The following is a 24,511-nucleotide window of genomic DNA, read 5'->3' as shown; positions in this document are numbered from 1 at the left end:
CACCACGTCTCTGAAATCCCAACAATATCTGCCTTTGATGTTTTGAGCAATACCTCAAATTCATCAAATTTATTTACTGGACTCCTAGCATTGGTGTACATGCAAGTATACATGCACCTGCTCTTCCTCTTAGCCACCCTAACACAACCCATGTGTTCACTTGTACCCCCATGATTCCCAGCAGTCTCTGAAATATCCTGCATCTTATTTTCCAGGCTGCTGCTCATTCCAATGGAAGGAGTGCAAGAATCACTTTCTCCTCTGCCAGTGGCTACTGTTAATCTATTCATCCTTGTATCTCCCCCAATCTAGCAGTTTTCCGACCCACCTAACACTGCCTCGATAGCATCAGCAAACATTCTTGCACCCTTTCTATTTAAGAAACAGACCAGGCTGAAAAAAATTCTACCTCTTGAGCCCTGCACCGTCTTTCCAGGGCCGAATTAATCGACAGGGCTCTCATCATATACTCCCTCCTATCGTGTCTGGCAGAATTGCAGACACTTTCAAATTCAACCCTAATTCACGGCTTTTTTTTTTCATCAGTGACCTGTACTTGTTAAGTAATTCCGCCGGTCTCCTACTTTTAATATCATTAGTGCCAACGTGTACAACTATATCCGCTCTACAACATCATCAACCTTTGCCCCTGGCAGACATACCCTGGTCCTGTTCCACCTATCCTTTTTACAAAGCATGTTTCCCGTTTCCCTGACAATAGAGTCACCAACAACTACTAGTTCCTTTGGGACCAGCGCATTCTGCCTTGGGTGTTGCCGCTGTGTTGCGCGATGACCAAGTACAAGCTCTGGCATTGGTGTGGGCAGCTGAGAGCTTGATGGGCCCCTCACTTGTAATCCTTCGAGGGCATCCACCCTGTCCTTCAAGCTCTCATATAGGCCCATAACAACGCTGAGTTGTCGCCTGATTTCCTTACACTCCTTGCATCGCGCACATACAAAGACATCCCCCATGGCAGTATCATGTCCCATACCTGACTGCTCCGCAAACATCAAGCAAATAGTGCATCTTAAAAGGCTGTGATTCAGAGGGCAACTGCCCCCCTCAGTTCTCCCCTGAGCCACAACATTCCCATTAGCTTGAGCCTTTTGCTTTGCTGCTCTGGTTTGAGTCATGATTTCGATTTACTTTCAATAAAATTTCAATTTCAGTACAAAATTAAATCCTAAACTTGTATTCCAACACAGTTATAACGCTATATTTATGTTTCAGTCATGAGTGTTACTACGAAATATTTACGTTTCAGTAACGAGTGTTATCTACGAAATATTTGTTTCAGTAACGAGTGTTATCTACGAAATATTTATGTTTCAGTAATGAGTGTTATCTACGAAATCCCTTTATATAATTTCCGTATCAAGTTATGTATTAATTATTAGTATTTAATTAGTATTGGTAACATTAAATTAGTATTTAATGTTACTAATTATTTATGTTACGTAACCTAAGTGGTTATATGTATAGTTAAAATTACAATTTAATTTCCAATGAAGTTCGACAAGATTAATAGATTTTACTGATTAATTTTCCCATATCAATGGCGGCTATTTACGAACGGTAAACACGTGGATTTGATACCCTTTCCGATACTAAGTAATACCTACAAAATCTCTATCTAAGTTACTTTAAACTTAAGTACCGTAAATAGGAATATAAAGCTACTCTAGAAAATAAGTTAATATGTCAATTTAAACTAATAAAGCAGAAAATAAATCAGAAAAAACTTCTCTGTTCCAAGAGCAGCAGAAAGGCACGTCCGCACCGGCAACCCTCTTCCTCAGACTCATCTGTGAAGCTTTACTCGACAGTCAAGCTGATGCAGATAACCTTCAAGATGTTCTCAACTTTTTTGCTAATTGGGTTGCTTTAAGTGGTTTGGAGATTAATCGTAGGAAATGTAGCTCGATTTCATTTCCTGACTCTGGGAAAACTATGATTTTAGTAAACCAGTACTAAGTCAAGGATATTCCAATTACCAGAGTTGCCGAAGTTAAAAGATCTGAGAGTTACCTTTACAGCTGGTTGTGGGTTTGAAAAACATCAGGAATATATTATATCAAGTGAAAAAACAAATTGGCTTCATCAAAAGGCAGACCTACAGATTTAGAGATCCTCAGTTCTCTGTGCTCTTATTCAAAGCAACTGTACTCCCTATACTGGAGTTCGCTGCTCTTCTATATGGAACCCACACTATACATATTTGATACAGCAAATTGAATCCCTGCAAAATAAATTCATCCACTACCTTTCCAGACGTAATCCCATGTTTTACCACTGGATTTTCTACCCGAATCTCTGCTCTTACTTCAAGCTTCAAACTTTGGAAACAAGGTGAATTATTGTGGGAATAGGTTCAGTTGTTTTTTCTGGCTTCTGACCATAGGACCTTTAGTGGGACTCTGTTTTCTGCCACCACCACTAGGATGCAGGCCAGGCAATCTGTAGTTCTCTGGCTGGTCTCAGCCAGGGTTGCCTGTGCTTCCTGACAGAGATCAAGTAAAAAAAAAAGCTGAGCGGGGTGGAGATAGAAGCAGAGTGGGAGTGTTAGTGAGGAAGAAAAGGAGGATGAAGAAGGTATCCTTAAGGAGAAGGGGAAGGGTTGAAGTAGTTGGGAAATTTACCCAACCAAAGTAAAGAAAGAAAGATTGTAGGGCCATGCATCCTGCAAAGTGGAGTGTCGTTTTGATGATCAGCTGGGAAGCTGGAGCCCTGTCCCACGTTAAGGGGGTTAACTCTGGAAGATCCTACCTCAGAAGGAGTTTGCAAGTCATTCTACTGGGGGAGGGGGCTTGCAGTTTAATCCTAGTTCAAATATGTTTGCAATTTATCCTACCCTAGGAGAGGTCTACAGTTATTCCCACCCCGGGAGGGGAGCAGCTTATCCTATCCCGAAGAGGTCACCAGATCATCCTTCCCTAGAAGAGGTTTGCAACCTATTCAGCAAGCAGAGGGTCGTCTCCACAAGAGAGGCAATCCCACACTAGAGCAGTGTGCCAGCAGAGGTCTCAACTGGACAGTTTTCATCATACAATATCAAGTTATGATTGTCCTTTAAATGTTCAGGCACAACCTGGTCATCCAAAATATTTCTATAGCCAGACTTATTCATCTTGGCTTGTATTTCAAGTAGGGGTCTCACTTCGTAACAGTTAAAACACCCCCAAAGCATCACTGACCCACCACCAGCACATATAACACCTTTTACACAGGCTGGATGAAATGCCTCATTTCTTCTCCTGTGAACTTAGTGCCTGGCACAATTAGAGCAGTGGACCCCCAACTGCAGTGCCTTCAGGTGCCATGATGCCTGTTAAAGAAGTCATAATGAATAACAAAGGCTGTAATGAATAGGGAATGTACATAAGATTAAAAACTTGAAAGGAACATCAACGCTGTTTGTGTGTCAAAAGCATATCAGGATGCAAGCAGTTTACTTCCTCAAGTGATGCTAGTAACATGTAACATGCACTACTCAGCTAGTGAGGGAATACTACTTACCAATCATTATTAGTAAGCTTGCTAGAACATAGCATGCTTGTGCATGGAATGTGGGCTGTACTATCATATCGTAATGTTGCAGTTTTCTCATGCATGCATTTCGTAGTTTATTATACTTGTAGTTCTCTGCATTAATTGCTTCTTTTGTCTAAGTTGAGTGGTTGGTGCCTGTCACACACACACACACACACACACACACACACACACACACACTCTCTCTCTCTCTCTCTCTCTCTCTCTCTCTCTCTCTCTCTCTCTCTCTCTCTCTCTCTCTCTCTCTCTCTCTCTCTCATAAACTTTCAAATGTGCCCATTGGTGCAAAAAAAAAAAAGGTTAGGGGCCACTGCTGTTAACATTGGGGTATCTACTCCAGACATCCATATTGTGCAATTCTGTTCACAGTGAGATCAGCTGATGGGGTCCTTAGTTAATGGTTTTCAGCAGTTCCCATTTGGTTAAAATTATTTTTTATTTACTAGATGCATATTCATCACCAATAACAGTCACTTTTGACCACAGTTTTGCTGCTCATTGCTGGTTGATTTTGATAACATATCATTCCTTTAAAAAAATTCTTATTACTGATCTTTCTGAAACACTGGCAAATTCAACTACTTCTTTAGATCTGTTAAAGAAGCAAACGTGCAAAATGCTATCACTCCTTTTTCACACTCACCGCTGGTATACCCCTGTATATACAGAAAACAGGTTAATCTTATACTCTAATTTCAGTGCTATAAGCAAACAAGCATAGAAGATACACGTGTTCAATCTGTTATATACTCTAAATACCACAAGTGGCTAATTTTTTGTCCAGTGTGGGTATTAACTTTTATTTTACAAAGTGAAATTATAGTCCTTGCTCTTAATTTCTTTCCTTGCCTTTGTATTCACAGTTAGGGAAGGGCATTACATGGTTGTTTTCCATTAAGATTATTATATTTAATACCGCTCTTACACCACGTGAAATTAATGTAGTTTATTAAGCTATTCGCCTAAACTATTATACATTAAGATACCTGAAACGTTACCTTAAAGTATAGTAATTTAGGTGAATAGCTTAATAAACGATATTATTAATTTCACATGGTATTAAGAGTGGTATTAAATATAATAATAACATCATTGTTTTCCAGCATACCCTAACTCTGTCACAGTTAGATACATCTGCCTGCACCCTGCACTCTCCATTAGAGTGCAGGGTGCATGCATTTTAAAGCATTGTGCACCCTGCACAATGCTTTAAAATGCTAAAAGTATGGGCATATTTCCATGTGGCCTCTCAAAGCATTCTTGCTTGTGCTGGATGGAGTGCAAAAGACCACAAAATCAAAAGTCTGCCTATACAAGCCAGTTAGTACTCTCAAAGTGAGTGCCCTGCATATTACAGAGCATGACAGTGATAGATGGAAGAAACTGAACTTCAGAAGCACGAAGCAGAGCTGTATTCAGCTCTGTATTGCACTTCCGAATTTATTTTTCTTGACTTTATTGACTTTATCAGCATTCTTGCTGCTTGATATGTTTCTCATATTAACCCCATCCCGAAACAATTTTTTCCTGAAAATGTGCCATAACGAATCGACTTTTTTTATTTTACAGATTAAAAGTATGCATCATGCGAATACTCATTGTATAGTTTTTTGTGTTTTTTATAAAATTTTTAGTAGAAAATACATAGGTGTAATTAACCCATTTGGACTATCCCAAGTTATCTCTTGTATGCCAAAAAGTGTGCAAATTATACAGATTTTTTTAATAAATTAGCACATGAGCTAAAGAAAGGAACAGAAAAACTCTCTTCACTACTCATTATATAAATAAATTTAAAAAAATCAAGTGGAATGCACAAGCAGTAACCTCCCGCCACAAGCGATAATTGTGAACTTACTACATTCTGACACACAGCCGCCGCAAGTGGATAGGCGAGGTAAGTGTCGCTTATGGGTGGCAGTTCAAGAGGGTGCCGAAATATTTTTCGATACTGTTTTCTAATTGGTTAACGATTATCAGCATTCAGCATTTAGGACGGCAAATTTTATTTTGCTTACTGGCGGCACATAGGAACACACACTACTGTTCTGACATTGCTGTATAATAAGTAAATATAAGTAAAATGAAAGCCAGTCGTTTGCTGCCAGGTGTAAGAAAATCCCGAGAAATCTTGGGCATTTATCTGGCTAATGCAAAATTAGCCAGATAAATGCCTGAGAAAATAAGTTTCAATCATAAATTTGGAGGTATTATTGTTTGCTTCAGGTATTATTGTATCCCGAGATATTTTGTGTAGTTCCAAATAACTTTTAAAACTAAAAATGAGGTATAATCCATGATGGGGTAATCCATCTCGGGATAATCCATGATGGGGTTAAGAAGCAAGGAAGTTGATGATACCAATAAATAGTAACATGCCAAAAATCAGCTACCATTCCTATATCAGTACTACCTGCTGCAACACCTTTACCGAAAGACTGAGTGATAAACCATTCTTTACTGATTACTTGTTGTTAAAACCTTTTGTAGAGGAAGAAATTAACATAAGACAGCATCTGTACTTCCCCAGGGATAAATCCAAGATTAAGATAAATAAGTCCTCGGAACTTCACCAACAGATCCAAATGTGTAAATTCATGCAGTGGAATTGCTTTTGGTTCTGATGAATCAGTAGTGATTATCTCAAGGTCCTCCCTCGTGCACAAGCTAGTTTGCTTTGTTTGCAGGACACTTACTTGAATACTTATTTGGATACTTGAAGTCAAATGAGGACCCCCAAACTTTGTGGAATGTCAAGGAATGGTTGTACATGTTTTAGTTGCATTGTTTTTTCCAAACATAGAGGCAGTTGCCGTTAGCCTCTGTATTAAATACAAATTTTGTAAGCAGGTGGGGATGTTGTCCTTTTAACATTCTATTCTATATATTTGTCATCTTGCACAATCTATCTGGGATTGATAGCTCCCAGGTAGATCTTGATAATTGTTAGCAGTTATTTCTAACTCAAATAGTTGAATTAGTTGAAATTAGTTGAACAGTTGATTCAACTAATTCTATTTAAGCAAAAACTTATGATTTCTTTGCAGCCTTAAGAACCATACAGCAAGCTTTACAATTAACAAAGCAAGTAACAAGTTTAGCTCAGACAGGTAAGTGAGAATGTATTTGTTTGTTGTACAGGAATTCTGTAACTGGTAAATGCAGTTATTTTATAGTTTAAAAATAATTAAGTAACTATAGCTTTTGTACAAGGAAAAGTTAGTGTTTCTATATTTATGCACAATCTGTGCCACTGTGCACAATTGTATGTGCATGGCATTGAGCTGCGTAGTTTTAGTTAATGTATGCAGTATTAGTATATTTGCTAACACACATTTCAGGTGTGTTAGCAAATAGTAATAATTCATATTTAAAAAAAAAAAAAGCAATTGGTTTTTATGCACAAACCAAGAATATTTCGCTTCTGCATGTTTGACGTAGTCCATTCATTCCTCCGAGCAGTGCACATATAAATAAACATAATATCCAGTGCTTCAGTTTTTTTTTTTTTTTCTTTGTTTTGTTTTTTTTTATGCGGATAGCCTGTGTGATATGTATGAAAAAAATAAATGTGCCAGATTTCTGTTGGTCTGATTTTAATTAAATTTGGGAAGGTCTGACAAATCAATGTAGCTATATAAAGGAGTTGGTTTATGCATGGGTACTGCACATACACCATTTCTACTACCCAGGTAGTATGAATGCATCATTTAATTATATCTCGTATTGTGAATACCTTCACAATGAATGGCCTAGGTATTGCACTGCTTTGAACAAGAAGTGCTTCACTAGTGGAGAAGACTGATGTTACTTATTCTTGGCAGATACCACCACTCAGGCGGCACGGTTTTGAAGCTTGTTGGCTTACTCATTGGTGGGTGGGCATTTCTACTACCTAGGTAGTAGAAATGAAGTATGTGCAGTACCCATGCATAAACCAAAGCCTTCTATACTCTTAGCATTTAGCCAAGAACCATTTGGTCCTTGCAGCTGTAGCAGACACTCTCTCAGATATGCCACACAAACTATGCTTGCTACCTGGAAATCTAAAACACCGGTGGAACTGATATCCGGGTAACACTCAAGTCAAGTGGACCCAATTTCAGCGAAGTCCGGATGATCTGTGGCAGTTAAATCCTCTGCTTGCACCTTCACAATGGCGGGGGTCTGTTAGTAATCCTGGGTATAACCCTCATGTGCAAACACACTGTAGGTGACCACGCAGGTGTGAATCAAAGTAAGCAGGGGACGAGGTATGGCACCTACACCACACAGAGGAGTGTCACCCCTCTGGGTTACCAGGCAATATTAGGTGGTAGATGACTCTCATCAACTGGTGCAATACCATCACTTTTCTTATTGGAGGCTTGAAATGGTGAAACCCATGTTTAGTCTCCAGAGCTACATTCCAGTGAACCCTTCCCCATCTTTTCCATCATGCAGTATGATTGATGTCTTTTGAGGATATGTTGAACACCATGGTGAGATCCAAACTTCCTTACATTTCAAGGGTACAGCTCTAAAATGGTGTTTGCAGACTGGCCGCTAGTTAGTACACCGGACTGAACCTATTGGTAACTCTCTAGGATGCTTCCGGATCAGCTAGTGTATACCCTTTCTACCTCTACTCTGCCAGATAGTGACTGGAGGGAGACCGAGTAGTGGGTGTGCAGGGGGGGCCACTGTCGAGGCCACGTTATGTCAGGGATCTGGGTATTTTCTTACCATGTGCACGTCATATCCAAAAATTTCATTACTTCATACAGCATGTCCCACCCCCACTTTTCTTGCTATTGAATACACCATGAATTGTCAAATTAATAGAGCGAACTTATCTGCGAAAGATCTAAACCTCCCAAACACTTCCTAGTTCATTTCACAAATATACGTGGTCTCAGTTCTAATCTCAATGATGTACATTTCCACTTACAGTCTGCCAAACCACACGTACTTTTTCTGACAGAATCTTAGTTATCGGTTGATTCAACCACTGCTCATCTCACTTGCCCAAAGTATTTGCTGTATGATTCCTTTCCCCTCAAAGGTGGTACTTGTGCATATGTCCATTCCGATATTCCCTGTCAGAGACTTAATAATTTGGAATCTCCTCTTTTCAATCTTCTCTGGCTTAAAATCTCTACCTCATTGTGTCAAATTCATCTGTTGTCTCTACCGTTCTCCCAACTCCAATAATCACTTGGAATTATTTGACTTCCTCTCTTTGCAACTTGACTTTCTCCAGTCCAACTTTCCTAACAGTGAGGTAACTTTCCGTAGTGATTTTAATGTTCACAACTCCAGCTGGCCTCCGTTTTTACACAGATCCAGCTGGTCGAGATGCTGAGGCTTTTGCAATTACTAGTGACTTCGCACAGATTGTTCATTTACCTACCAGAATACCAGACAATCCTAACCTACAGCTATCACACTTGATCTTTTTCTCACAAACAACCCTTCTAAGTACACGGTTGAAGTGAGTGGTCCTCTAGTCACCTGAGATCACAACTTGGTGATTGTCTCTTCTCCATTGGAGTCTTTATCTCATGGCTATTCCTAACCTCATGTTGTTTGGCATTACAAGAATGCAAAATGAGATGACCTGCGAGATTTCTTTTCTTTTTTTTGATCAGATTACTGTTTCATAACTTCTGATGTCAACATTTGCTAAGATCGTGTCAGTGAATTATTCTTGTGTGAATGGAATCCTTTATTCCACACTCCACTTTAAAATCTGACCTTTATCTAAACCTGGTTTTCCAATAAATGTGCTCAGGCTGTTCAAGAGAAAAATGTCACATATCATAATTGCCTCATATCCAAATCTCCACATTCATTTTCTGCCTACACCAAAACTCACAACAATTGTAAAGCAGTTATTAATCAGTCCAAACTAGATTTCGAACAGGATAAGAGTAGAAAACTTGCTTCTTGTCCAAGTGATAGCTGAGCAATCTGGTCTCTTGTCAAAGCTATTGGCCACAACTTTTGCCATTCTCTGTCTAAACCAGATGGTTTTATCACCACTACAGCCAAGAATAAAACTGACTTGCTAGCACCCTATTTTATTCCAACTCTTGTATTAATGATCTTGGTAAACCACCTACCACCATTCCCACTACGTTTCATTCAATGCCTACTGTGGTCTTTCATCAAAAGGATGTGAGAACGATTTTGAACGATCATGATGCTAAGAAAGCTCCAGGTCCTGATGGTATTTCTCCACTTGTTCTCAAAACCTATGCTCCTGTTCTTTGCTGCCTTTTTTCACTTTCTTATTCCAAAGGTGTTTTTCCTTCTGCTTGGAAATTTGCTCACATCCAGCCAGTTCCTAAAAAGGTTGACAAATCACTCCCATCCTATTATCGTCCCATTGCAATTACTTTTACTCTTTCTAAAGTAATGGAGAAATCAATTAACTGCCAACTCTTAAACTATCTAGAAACCTTCCATCTAATCAACGATCGCCATTATGGATTCCGGAAGTGTCGATCCACTGGTGATATTCTGGTTATGTTTCCCATTTATGGACAAATTCAATGGAGAGGGTCAGTGAAACACAAGCAGTTGCTCTTGACGTCTCAAAAGCTTTCGATCGTGTTTGGCATAAAGGTCTTCTAAACAAGCTTCCATCTTATGGTTTGCCAACTTTTTTTTTTTTTTTTTTTTTTTGTCATTGGTTATCCAGTTTTTTCTCTGACTGCTCACTGAGGGTGATGGTAGATGGCTCTAACTTTTCCACTAATGCTGGTGTCCCCCAAGGTTCAGTTCTTTCCCCCACTCTTTTCCTCTTGTATATTAATGACCTTCCATTGACCGGAAATCCTATCCATTGTTTTGCTGATGGTAGCACATTGCTTTCCAGTTTGAGAAACCTCTCTCTGCTCAGTCAGCTTCAACTTTTCAAATATACACTACCAGTTCCTTACATGCCAATCTCCAGGTAATTCTCCAGTGGGGGCATAGACATCTTAGTTGATTTCAATCCTTCTAAAACTCAGTCCTGTCTTATATCTCACAAAAAAGGATTCTTCTGCTCCTATGCTCATTGACTCATCTGTAACAGAGTGTCTCCACTCTCTGTCTCATATAGGCGCCTCCGTAGCCAGGTGGGAAGGAGCAGCAGTGCGTAGCACACGCTTCTTGATTAGACCGGGGTTCGAGCTCGTCACCACCAAATACGGAGGATGCGGAAAGGTCAAGGGAATGACCACCGCATATTCCCGGAGCAATATGGCCTTAGTTGCTAATGCTCCTAAAAAAAAACCAAACAACATCTGTCTCATAGACATTCTGTTTCTGCTGCGTGCCTTTTCTACAAATTCTTCCATGGGCACAGTCCGAACGTGTGCCGCCACCAGCCAACATCCATTTACTGTCCAACTTCAAAATCACAGAACCAACTTTTAATTTTCTTCATTTATTCATTCAACTGCTGCTTTCTGGAACAACCTTCCTTCATGCGTATTTCCTGAAAATTACAGGCTACAGAAGTTCAAGTCTAATGTCAACAAATATCTTCTTTTGTCTTCTCAACCTCCAACCCATGCACTGTAGTAAGTACTGTAGATTCAAATACCTCTTGTGTTTGGGGGTTTCGTAAAAGAAAAATATTTTTAGATTAAACTATGCGCACCATCAAGCATCTCATGTTGTCGAGTTACACTTCATAACTGGGTTGTCACTATTTCAACAACAGAGTACTGGCCCACCCATCGATGAGTAAGTCAGCAAGCTTCAAATCGGTGCACATTAATTATTCCGGATAATTGATGCTCTACTGTGTGTGTGTGTATATGTAATATGGAAAGAAAGTTAATAAATTGTAGCAAACTACAATACTTATGGTGACGAATACTTATGGTGCCTACATAGCCAGGCAGGCAGGAGCAGCAGCAGCAGTGTGTAGCACACGCTTCTTAACTAGACCGGGGTTTGAGCCCATGACCACCAAATACGGAGGATGGGGAAAGGTCAGAGAATGACCACCGTGTATCCCTGGAGCAATATGACCTTAGCTGCTAATGCTCCTAAAAACCAAACAACAACAACTAATACTTATGTGCCAATAATGCACTTGCTAGCAATTATGCAATTATGACCATAATGTTTATAAAATGTTGTATAATATTGAAGACAATACCAAGATGGATTTAAAGAAACGCAAGGGATAAAGTAAAGTTAGTAAAGTTTGTATATACACTACCAGTTCATAAAAAAAAAAAAAAATAATAAATAAAAAATTTTTAAATATACACATAAAGCTTATCGCTGTCTACCCACAATCTAGGTGACTTCAACTGGGGCCAACCACCCAGACTGAAGGCAAAAAATGACAAGGAATTCGCTGTTTCTGTAATGATCAATATCTGCTAAGATATATAAATTTAAAGATTAAGTAATTTGAATCTAAACCAATTAAAGGTAGTTAATTTTTTTTTAGAATCAAAAGTAAGATAATATAAAGCATTAATGCAAGCACATATTGAACATCATTGACCCGACAGAGAACAGAATTTAATAATTAAAATAAGAATAAAGTATAAAGCAATATCTGCCATATCCAGGACATAATATAATAACAACAATAGTCTTCATGAAAGAAATAAATAACAATCCCCCTAGTGAGTTAATATGCATGTGGTGACCCCTATGTGATGGATATGGTAAAAATGAATAATTAAAATTAAGTTAACACAAAGAGAAACATGCATATAGTAAGATGAATAAAAACTAATAGAGTAGGAATAATAGAACCTGAACTCCGTGAAGCCAAAAAAATTGTAGTACATTTAAGAAGTAGTTTCTCCTACATCCTCGGATTACCTTAATAATTTTGGAGAAATAAGAACAAAGAGTGTAGGACAGCTTAAAGACGATGCAAGATATAAGTTGTAGCTCGGGTAAGCCCTTGATCACAAACCCATTCCTATAGTAGAACCCTGAGCTGAATTTGCATGTCAACTTAGTGTGAACTTAAGTATATGCAGTGTTATTATAAAATAAGATAAAATAACATAACATAAAATAAAATAAATGATACACTATAATTTGCAGGCCGGTGGGTACAAGTTTTCTAAGCCGTAAATCACCAATAAAGCAAAGCATATCTTATGTACATAATATACATGGCTCTAAATCTATAATTATGGTAATATAGAAGCAATGGGTTCAGGAAATAAATTTTTGAAATTAATTATATTTATTGCCTTCCTGAAGTGGTATTCCAGGTAAGCAATAGGGAAATCATTATTTATCAACTTATTGTACAGTGCTATTATGTTTGCTGCACAGGTATTTTTGTTGCAAATAGAAGCAATCCTCAGGCATTGGGATAAAATGATATTAGCATGCATTGATTTCAGTATATTAGATCTCCAGTTTGTAGGGCTGACTACATTGAAATTAAATGTGTCTCTTTTATTATATATGTTTACATCTATATTATTATGGAATATTTCTATACGAAGATTCAGGTAATTTGCTATAGTATCAGAACTATTAGTATTTTTCTAATACAAATTCATCTGGATATAATCTGCTGTAATCCTGAACAAAATGTGGACAATTAAATACTTAGATCATCTACATATCTGAACATAATTAGGTTATTTTGGAATGTTCTTTCTGCAGAATATGCAGGATGCTGGACTTCCCATAGGGGTGCCATTCACTTGTAAGTATAATGAAGTTCCATCATATACATAATTATTAAAAATACATAAATTTATTAAAGTATCCTAGTAGGTTAAATCAAACTTTATGGAATTTTTATGTTCTAAATATAGCTTTGGAGAACATCTTTTAAATTGTTGAGATTGTTTGTGTATTTCTTTGAGCTGCTTATTTATTAATTTTGTATTATTTAGATTATCTGGTGTGTATTTTAATAAATAGGCAGCTCAAAGAAATACACAAACATTTTGTAATTACCCTGGTTAACAAAGTTGCTTGCAATTATGCAATTATATGTAAGTCATATTACATAGAAATTATTGAAAATGAATTGCAGTCCAGTAGCACATACAAGTGCATAGCATCTTCCCCTCATGTAATAATCAAAAAACTAATAGCATTGCATAAAAAATTAAAAGTTAAATTACAGTAACCTAAAATATCCATTTATATATGGTATACTTAAATTTCATAAATCACCTATTGCATTTAGATTTATAACATCATGTAGAGATAGTTATGAAAAATTTCCAGGTAAAACGTTAGAAAAGTTACTTAAAACTATGTTAAATAATGTAAATAAAACTATTATAATAAATAACAATATTCAGCAAATATAAACATTTGACTTTAACTGTTTATTCATAGTATCAATCTCAACAATTTAAAAGATGTTCTCCAAAAGCTATATTTCGAACATAAAAATGCCATTAAGTTTGATTTAACCTACTGGGATACTTTAATAAATTTAAGTACTTTTTAATAATTACATACATGATGGAACTTCGTTATACTTACAAGTGAATGGCATCCCTATGGGAAGTCCAGCATCCTGCGTAATTGCAAAACTCTATCTATATTCTGCAGAAAGAACATTCCAAGATAACCTACTTATGTTCAGATATACGTAGATGATATATGTGTGTTTAATTGTCCACATTTCGTTCGGGACTACAGCAGATTATATCCAGATGAACTTGTATTGGAAAAAACTAATAGTTCTGATACTATAGCAAATTACCTGGATCTTCATATAGAAATATTACATAATAATATAGATGTAAATGTATATAATAAAAGAGACGCATTTAATTTCAATGTAGTCGGCCTTACAAACTGGAGATCTAATATATTGAAATCAGTGCATGCTAATATCATTTTATCCCAATGCCTGAGGATTGCTTCTATTTGCAACAAAAATACGTGGTGCCTCCGTAGCCAGGAGCAGCAGTGCGTAACACACACTTCTTGATTACACCAGGGTTCGAGCCCGTGACCACCAAATATGGAGGATGCGGAAAGGTCAGGGAATGACCACTGCATGTCGCCAAAGAAATATGGCCTTAGTTGCTAATGCTCCTAAAAACCAAATAACACCGACCGGGCTAGCCGGGTGGGTAAAGTGCCTGCCTGGCAACCCAAAGGTCGTGAGTTCGAATCCCGCCTCAGGCTTGGATAAAAGTACTGCAAAAACCTTGGGGGGTGCATTATGGCCACAGAAACCGATGCGCCAACAACTACCAAAAAAAAAAAAAAAAACCAAATAACAACAAAAATAAGTATGCAGCAAACATAATAGCATTGTACAATAAGTTGATAAATAATGATTTCCCTATCGCTTGCCTGAAATACCACTTCAGGAAGGCCATAAATATAATTAATTTCAAAAATTTATTTCCTGAGCCATGTATATTATGTACATAGGATACGCTTTGCTTTATTGGTGACTTATGGCTTAGAAAACTTATACCCGCTGGCCTGCAAATTATTGTGTATCATTTATTTTATTTTATCTTATTTTATAATAACACTGTATATACAGTAAACCCCCGCTATTCGCGGTTTCGCATATTTGCGATCGCTGATTTAATATAAAATGAAACCTAAAAAAATGTGAATTTTAAAGCGCCGTGAATATTATTCGCCATAAAAAAACATGGGCATGGCTAAAATTATCTTTCCCGGTCAAAACAGCGCTCAGTGGGTGGGGGGAGAGGGGTGACAAAATCGTGAGTGTGGATTTTTTTCGCTAATCCTTGTTCAGTATGTGTTATGTGCTTGTAATGGAAGTTTTCATCGTTTGCTTTTAATTTATAAATTGATATGCTTACAAAAGTGATAAATCTGCCGTTTTGCAGTGTAAAACAGACTTTTTCAAGTGTGTTAATGGACGAAAGTGACTTTATTGTGGACAAGTTCTTTCTAACCTGTACAAAAATATGGCTACGAATAACAAGAGAAATGTGAAAATATCAAAGAAAGTGATGACATTAGCGAATAAAATTGAGTTATTAGAAAAAATTTCTAATGGTGAAAGTATCTCCTCAGTGGCAAAACATTATAAAATCAATGAGTCAGCGGTACGATCAATGAAAAAATCCGCCGTAGTGTCCGTGAAAGCGCGCTAATTGCTTCAAAAATTTGCTTTGTAACTGGTGATGTTAAATTAGAAAAAAATGGGAAACGCTTTAAATCTGTGGATAGAAGACCGAACTCAAAATAAAATTCCTTTTTAAGTTCACTCATCATTCGTGAAAAGGCAAAACTCCTTTATCAACACTTTAGCGAAACTGGTGATAGCACTGGCGGGATAAGTTTTTTAGTTAGCAAAGGCGCTGGATTGAAAGATTTGCTTGAAATTTTTAATAAATATTACATTTAATATTAAATTGTTTCTTATTTTCATTTCGATGCCTTATGCTACCATTTCACTATGTACATAGTCATATTATGAAGGTACATATAATACATACATAGACAAAATTTTAGACTAGTTTTTCTTATATATTTCATACTTTGGAACGGAACCCCATTAGCATTAGTAGAGGCATTTGATGCAAGAAAGCAAGCTTATGCAGCATCAGCCAAAAAAAATTAAAGTAAAATAAATAAATAAAAAATGACCACTTCCACTTCACCCCTCTGTCCGTTCGAAATACCTGTCCAGCCGAGCCTTAAACTTATTTAGGCTATCAACTTCCACGACAAGGGATGGAAGTCTGTTCCACCTACCAACCACCCTCTGACTAAAGGCAAATTTCCGCACATCTATCCTACATCTGCCTTTCCTCAATTTGAATTTATGCCCTCTCAGGTGATTATTCTGAGCAAGAGGAAGAATCCCATCAGCATTGAGCATGCTCAAACCATTCAAGGCTTTGTACACCTCTATCAGATCACCTCGCTGCTGCCTAGTCTCCAGACACTGTAATTCGCAAAACTTAAGCCTTTCTTCGTAAGAGCACCCCTTTGTTCCATTCACTAATCTTGTTGCCCTTCTCTGTACTCGTTCCAGCAGCTCTACATCCTTCTTGAAATGAGGTCTCCAGGCCTGTATACAGTACTCTAGGTGTGGCCTGACCATTGCCTTATACAGGGGGAATAATCACCTCCTTATCCCTGCTAGAAAAATTCCTATATATCATTGACAATACACCATGAGCCACTCTTGCAGCCCGTCTGCACTGCTCAGAGAGCTTCATATCTGCCTGCACAACCACCCCCAGGTCCCTTTCATTCTCTACCACTGTCAGTGTAGTAACACAGAGTTGATACGTTGCTCTGGGGTTGCTGTTTCCCATATGTAGTACTTTACATTTGTCAATGTTAAACTTCATTTGCCACCTCTCAGCCCATCGGCTCAACCTTTCCAGATCCTGTTGCAGCAGCATAGTGTCAGTAGTGTCCTTGACAACCCTGCCAACCTTCGTATCGTCTGCAAACTTGGACATTAAACTTGATATACCATCATCAATATCATTTATAAATACAGAAAACAATAAAGGACCCAATACTGAACCTTGAGGGATTCCACGATGAGCAGTGTCCATTGATTACTACTCTGTCTTCTCCCCCTCAACCACCCCTTTATCCATAGCAGCAATTTGCCTCCAATGCCACACTGCTCCAATTTGTGCAGCAGTCTTCCATGTACAACAGTATCAAAAGCCTTTCTAAGATCCAAGTATATAATATCAAAGCTATTCCCTGCATCCAGTTCTTTTGTGACTGCATCATAGTATCCAATCAAATTGGTCAGGCAAGACGTCCCCTTAACAAAACCATGCTGTGTCTGAGCTATAACTGAAGTCTTGTCTAGATGATCCTGCAGTGCTTCTTTAACCAGTGCTTCCATTAATTTTCCAGGAACAGAAGTTAAACTCACAGGTCTATAATTACTTTTGTCAGCCTTTGATCCTCCTTTGTGAATTGGGGTCACATTTGCACATCTCCAGTCCATGGGTACCTCCCCTGAGTCCAAGGAAGCTCTCATAATTATGGCTAAGGGTTTGCTTACTTCCATTGCTGCCTCCTTTAATATAAGTGGATAGATTCCATCCACTCCAGGTGCCTTTCTTGTGTTTATCTTCAACAATTTCTCCTCCACTTTACTCTCAGTTATTACAAGATTCTCTAGCTTACTGCCAGAGTTGAATACACCTCTGGCATTCCCCTCGCTGAATAACTCCTCATGTGCGAATGTCAATGCAAAATATTCATTTAGTTTGTTAGCGACCTGAGCAAGATCATCAACAGTTGACCCATCGATATCAAGTGGACCAATCTGATTCATCCCCTTCCTTCTAGAGTTTACATAAGTAAAGAACTCTTTGCTGTTTTTCTTCGCATCCTTTGCCAAGGATTTCTCGTAATCTGCCTTCGCCTGCCTAACCTCCTTTGTAACTTGGTTACAGATCAACTTGTATCTATCATAGGCTTCTGTGTCACGTATTAATTTGTATGTATCCCATGCATTTTTCTTCTCTGCCATATGCCTCATTAGTTCATCTGACATCCATTTAGGCCTAAACCTTGAACAATATTTCTTAGTTGGTATGTAAAGCCTAGTAGCTTCCAAGATAAGTTCTTTGAATGCTTCCCATTTTGAATTTGCTGTTGGTAACATCATCAGTTGATCCCACTGTATAGAATTTAAATACTGTCTCAGTCCACCGTAGTCGCCTTTACGAAAGCAATACCCCTTTCCTTTACCCCTAATAGTAGTTACCTCTTTGAGTAAATCCCACGTCAGAACACTGTGATCACTGCCACCTAGTGGTTCATTTATCTGCAGATTCTTAATGCATGAAGAATCACTACTGATAATCAAATCAAGAGTATTACTCCCTCTAGTTGCCTCCCGAACATGCTTATGTAGAAAACAATCATCCAATAAATCTACAAAAGCCTTGCTAGTGTGTGAGTGACCAGCCCCCAAATTCCAGTCAATATCTGGGAAATTAAAATCCCCCATAATAAGACTCTCTGATTTACTGGCCCACTCTATTTCTCTGTACAGTTTCTTATTATACTCATCAGAGTCATTAGGCCTATAGCACACTCCTACTCTCAATTTTGATCTCCCAATGCTTATGTCACACCAAACTGACCCAACACTGCACTGTCCAGCGATGTCGACTGGCTTCACTTCCTTGGATTTTATGTGTTTCTTAACTAATAGCATAACCCCTCCTCCCTTCCTATCCTGTCTATCCTTTCTGTAGACATTGTACTCCCTAAATTCCAGTTCTCCATTCCTTATATCTGTGTGACACCACGTCTCTGAAATCCCAACAATATCTGCCTTTGATGTTTTGAGCAATACCTCAAATTCATCAAATTTATTTACTGGACTCCTAGCATTGGTGTACACGCAGGTATACATGCACTTTGTCTTCCTCTTAGCCACCCTAACACAACCCGTGTTTTTACTTGGTACCCCAATGATTCCCAGCAGTCTCTGAAATATCCTGCATCTTATTTTCCAGGCTGCTGCTCATTCCAATAGAAGCAGTGCAAGAATCACTTTCTCCTCTGCCAGTGGCTACTGTTAATCTATTAATCCTTGTATCCCTCAAATCTAGCAGTTTTCCGACCCTCCTAACACTGCCTCGATAGCATCAGCAAACATTCTTGCACCCTTTCTATTTAAGTGTATCCCATCCCTGTAGAAGCAGTCTCTTCTGTTAACAAGTACAGACCAGGCTGAAAAAAATTCTACCCGTTGAGCCCTGCACAATCTTTCCAGGGCCAAATTGATCGACAGGGCTCTCATCATATACTCCCTCCTATCGTGTCTGGCCAGAATTGCAGACACTTTATTACTATGGGAGCCATTACTCAGTATTCGCGACATTTCTCAGGAATGTCGTAACCCCCGCGAATAGCAGGGGTTTATTGTACTTAAGTTCACACTGAGTTGACATGCAAATTCAGCTGAGGGTCCTACTATGGGAATGGGTTTGCGATCCCAGCCTTACCCGAGCTTATATCTTGCATTGTCTTTAAGCTGTCCTACACTCCTTGTTCTTATTTCTCCGAAATTAATAGGGTAATCCGAGGATGTAGGAGAAACTACTTATTTGTACTACTATATTTTTGCCTTCACAGAGTTTGGGTTCTATTATTCCTACTCTGTTAGTTTTTTATTCATCTTACTATCTGCGTGTTTCTCTTTACGTTAACTTAATTTTAATTATTTATTTTTACCATATCCATCACATTAGGGGTATATTAACTCACTAGGGGGATTATTTATTTATTTCACGATGACTACTGTTGTTATTATATTACGTTCTCTGTTGGATCAATGATATTCGATATGTGCTTGCATTAATGCTTTATATTATCTTTCTTTTGATTCTAAAAAAAAAATTAACTACCTTGAATTGGTTTAGATTCAGATTACTTAATCTTTAAATTTATATATCTTCGCAGCTATTGATCATTACAGAAACAAAACTCCTTGTCATGTTTTTGCCTTCAGTCAACTGGGTGGTTGGCCCCAGTTGAAGTCACCTAGACTGTGGGGTAGACAGCGATAAGTTTTATGTAGATATTTCATTTTATTTTTTTATTATTATTATTATTTTTTTATATATATATATATATTTATATATTTATATATACAAACTTTACTTTACTAACCTTACTTTTATCCCTTGCATTTCTTTAAATCCCTCTTGATATTGTCTTCAATATTATACAACATATTTTATATACAGTGGATTCCGGTTATTTGGGCCACCGGTTAATCAGGGCAGCCATTTATTTGGGGCAAATCTTAAAAAACAGAAACCAATGGAGAAAATAGCCAGGGTTTACTTCATAATAAAATTATTTATCGTAGTTTTTAATGCTCTGTGTAACAAAAAAAAATAAATAAATAAATAAAAATAAATTTTCGCAGGGTTTACTTCACTTAATTGGGACAAAATGCCATTTAATCGGGGCAGAAGACCTCAGCACTGGAGATTACCCTACGATTGTCTCCGACCGTACCACGTAGTTCGGTCGGATTTCTGGAGGTCACAACCATAAAACAAAAACAATTAGCAGTCACCTGTTTATTGGGCTTTTCTGTTAGTGCAGTCTGTCATAAACGGACAGTAAACTCGATCTTATTGAATTTGCGATAATACCGGCAGCTGGAATTCTGTGGGTTATTATGGTAAAATGTGTTTACACTTCCATGGAATCTTCAATCATATAAAAAAAATAATTTTCAGAATCTTCTCTTCATTCCTATTTTTAAAGCTTCGTAATTTGTTACTCCGTTCTCACTTGCGCGTGTTGTGTTACTTGCAATTTGTGTGTGCCCTCTTCTTTGTTATTGATTGCTTATCTTTTTACTGTTTTAAATTTCAGCCCCTACCAAGAAATGTCAACTAGTTTAGTTAGTATGTATATATTACAGTACGTATTAATTATTCAGATTTTCACGTATCATTTAATTTTTTAATTGGTAAGGTAATAAAGGGTAAATTTGTGCTTAATATATCTTTACTTTTATAGCCTGTTGATAATATTCCTCCTATTTTCGCTGATTAGAATCGCTGTTTAATAGAATTAAAATTCAATTCACAAACGTGATCATAATGACCGGCGCTTACTGCACATCGTATAGTGAACGGTACTTTACTATTTTGAGTTCGTCGTAACATGATTTGATTGTACAGTGAACTAATTGTAAAGGGGGGGGGGGTAAATTGTATTTTTAACTATTTACGTGAAACTTCGGATAATTGGGACAGTCGCTTAATCGGGCCAAAATGCACTAGTCCCGATGTGTCCCAAATAACCAGAATCGACTGTATATAACTTTAATAAAATGTAAGGTTAAAATAAAATGTGTGCCAGTAGTTTCTATTTAGTTCGATATTATGGTATGTTCTATTTAGTTTTGTTTTCAGATTCTTAATGCATGAAAAGTTGCTTCTGAAAAGTGGTATTTGAGGTTTAACACTGACAAATGCAAAGTACTGCATATAGACAAAGTAACCCTAGAATAGCATACCAGTTGGATGGTACCACACACACACACACACACACACACACACACACACACACACACACACACACACACACACACACACACACACACACAGGCTGGTGGAGAACAAAAGAGATCTAGTGATAATTATACAGTTCAAAATGAAGTTCTCTGAGCAGTGCAGAAATACTGCTATGACATCTCATGGGGGTTCTTTCAGTGAACTCTTATAAAGGAATCCTTTATAAGAGTGAAAATTTCACCATCATTCGTTTTACTTTCTCCTTTCTGAGGCTATAACAAGCTCTGGAGCCCACATATTTGAAGTCTTTTCTTGCATGGCACCCTTTTGCTAATTTCTCCAGACACATTACCTGTCTTTAGACCCTTTCAAGAAACTAGGTCTCATTTTTGTAGCTATGGTCTCGATAGAGTGACTTGATAAAAAGCACACTCCCATCACTTTCTCTCTTTCCTAAATGTGTTGTACATACCATAGTGAAACTTGTCAACCTCTATTTCTGAGTGACACCACTTTTCAATTAGTCCTAGTTGTCCTAACCAGGAGTTTAAATCCACTCATTTTATCGATGGCATGCCTGATATTACTGTGTGTGTGTGTGTGCACGCGTGCGCACGCATGCCCACACACCTTGAGGCGCCTCCATAGCCAGGTGGGCAGGAGCAGCAGTGCATAGCACGCACTTCTTGATTAGACCGGGGTTCGACCCCGTGACCATCAAATATGGAGGATGCGGAAAGGTCAGGGAATGACCACCGCATGGCCCAGGAGCAATATGGCCTTAGTTGCTAATGCTCCTAAAAACCAAATAACAACAACACACCTTGAAGTTCTTTAAGCTTGCTTCCCTAACATTAACTTCTCTTCCATTTAAAATGTCACCACACTCAGAACATCTTGCCCATATCTCAAAAGCTGTTGTTCATGGCAAGAAACAACAACTTTTGAGTTGTGTACAAGTTTACTTTGATCATATCGTCAGATAAATGTATCTGCAATTACCCCAGTTCTCCCTAACTTGTTGGTTTCCTGAACTTTTAAGGTATCCTCAGTGATATTGTTCAAATATATCCCATGTCTACAGAATAAATTCCTTCTACTTACAAGTGTGGGCCATGCTGATAAAAATTTCCTCCCTAAAGCCTCGAAGAGCACCTAAGTCTTGATCCATGAGGTTTTCAGAGAGAGACCTGCCTGCTCCATGCTCACAGTGTGGAGTGAGAAGGAAGCCTAATGAAGTTACCTTGAGCCACCTGTTGTTTTTCTCCATATGGTATTATTCGGTTGCAGATTTAACTCCAGTGCTAGCATGTACATGTGAGCAAATTCTTGAAGAAACATGTAAAACCAACTTGCATTGATTTACTACTTGCCAGCCTTTGATAACTATTTTAAGTCAATAGGAAAGCAATCATTTGCAACTCTAACATTTGACAACTTCATAAAGCACATGTAAAGGACTACATGCAGTTTACACAAATATATACTGGTGGTTCGAAGTCTGACATGGCTGAAGATGCAGCAACAATATTCCAAATACCATCTTGATACAGTCTATAGTTGTGTGTACTAACTATGCTGCTGAATTGTACATAATGATATTAGCAGTAGAAAGCATGTCTTGTGTATCCTTCAAATCATTTAAAATATAGTGATTCTCAAAGTGCAATAACTGCTTTACATAACAGAACTGTCACCTCATCCCACCTTGAAAAACATTATAGCTACCCTAATTCAATGCAAAGGAAAAAAACTCATCTGGTATCAATGTTAATCACATCTAAATGATTATAGTTCTACTATCAGAAAAGCATATCAAGATTGTTATATGCAAGCATGCCAAAACCAAATAAGTAATAAACTCATGTAAGCAGAACTTAAAACCTAACCATGTGCACAATGTGGCCATGATAACCTTTGTATGACTTAATATCCAGTCATCACTGTAAATTATTTATTTTGAAATAAATTGGTAGTTTAAGGGAATAAAATAGTTTAACTTTTCTTGAGGTAAATGAATCTTGAAAATATTCCAAATTGAAAATTTTTTTTTTTTTTTTTTTTTTTAACATTTAAAAAAAAAAATGTTTTAAATTCACAGATTGAGTTTTAACTTGATGTAAATAGAAAAATACATGAAATCTGCCAATTGAAGTTAATTATACAGGAAGCAAAAAAAAAAAAAAAAAAAAAAAGCAGTGGTTGATTACTTTGGGAACTTGAACAAAAATAGTAATAAATCCTGATTGTTGGTTTAATAATTTATAACCATTAAAGCTTTTAAATATAACAAATGGAATTTTATATTTATTGACATAAATGTATGAAAAGCTTTTTAGAAGTAATTACAGTATTTGATAAAATACGAAAATGCAGATATATCTAAGGTTATGATTTTTAGGTGGTGTGAATCGTTCTCCAATGATCTCATTAGCACCTTCGGACTCCCATTCACAGAAGTCTCTTTCACCGTTGATGTCCCAAGGTCATTCTCATAGCAGTCATCTGCAAATGCCCCACAATGCCAGTGCCCCCCATCATAATAACCATAGTCAACCTATATCCACTGGACATAGTCACACTCCACCTAGTAGCCATACTACTACAGTACCCAATTATCATATACAACAACCACCACCACAACAACAGCCCCTGCAGCAGCAGCAGCCACCACCACCACCACCGCAGCAACAGCAGCAGCCGCAACAACAACCTCCTCCTCCTCACATACCAGTAGATGGCCGAACAGATTTGGACAAAGGAAGGATATCGCCATCGTCAGATTATAGTACACATTCTTCAAGGTAAGCTCTTTTTTTTTTTTTTTTTTTTCTGTAAATGTTATAATTAATATGGATTGCATTGGGATAAAATTAGGAAACATTAAAAAAAAAAGGGAATTTCAAGGTTTGGGATAATTCCATTTCTCCTCAAATTAATATACATCATTATCTTCCAATAGAAAGTGTTGTCAAAAGCAAAGGAACTAACAT

The 24,511-nt window shown here is 37.6% G+C and overlaps 1 protein-coding gene across 4 annotated transcripts in view; it reads left to right on the top strand.

The window, feature by feature from the left end:
- wcy (WW domain-containing adapter protein with coiled-coil wacky) overlaps positions 1–24,511 on the top strand; it is a 252,625-nt gene that overhangs the window by 194,418 nt on the left and 33,696 nt on the right. For all 4 annotated transcript variants that reach the window (XM_090388071.1, XM_090388070.1, XM_090388074.1 and 1 more), the window contains exons 9-10: positions 6,600–6,662; positions 23,920–24,322. In XM_090388071.1, the coding sequence (XP_090244197.1) occupies positions 6,600–6,662; positions 23,920–24,322 (466 nt within the window). The remainder of the gene's footprint in view (positions 1–6,599; positions 6,663–23,919; positions 24,323–24,511) is intronic.

Source organism: Mastigoproctus giganteus, chromosome 13, assembly GCF_048544385.1.
Source record: "Mastigoproctus giganteus isolate SK-2022 chromosome 13, ASM4854438v1, whole genome shotgun sequence".
Lineage (NCBI taxonomy): Eukaryota > Metazoa > Arthropoda > Arachnida > Uropygi > Thelyphonidae > Mastigoproctus > Mastigoproctus giganteus.
The sequence above is the reverse complement of the archived record's forward strand: the minus strand, read 5'-3'. Positions and strand labels throughout refer to the sequence as shown.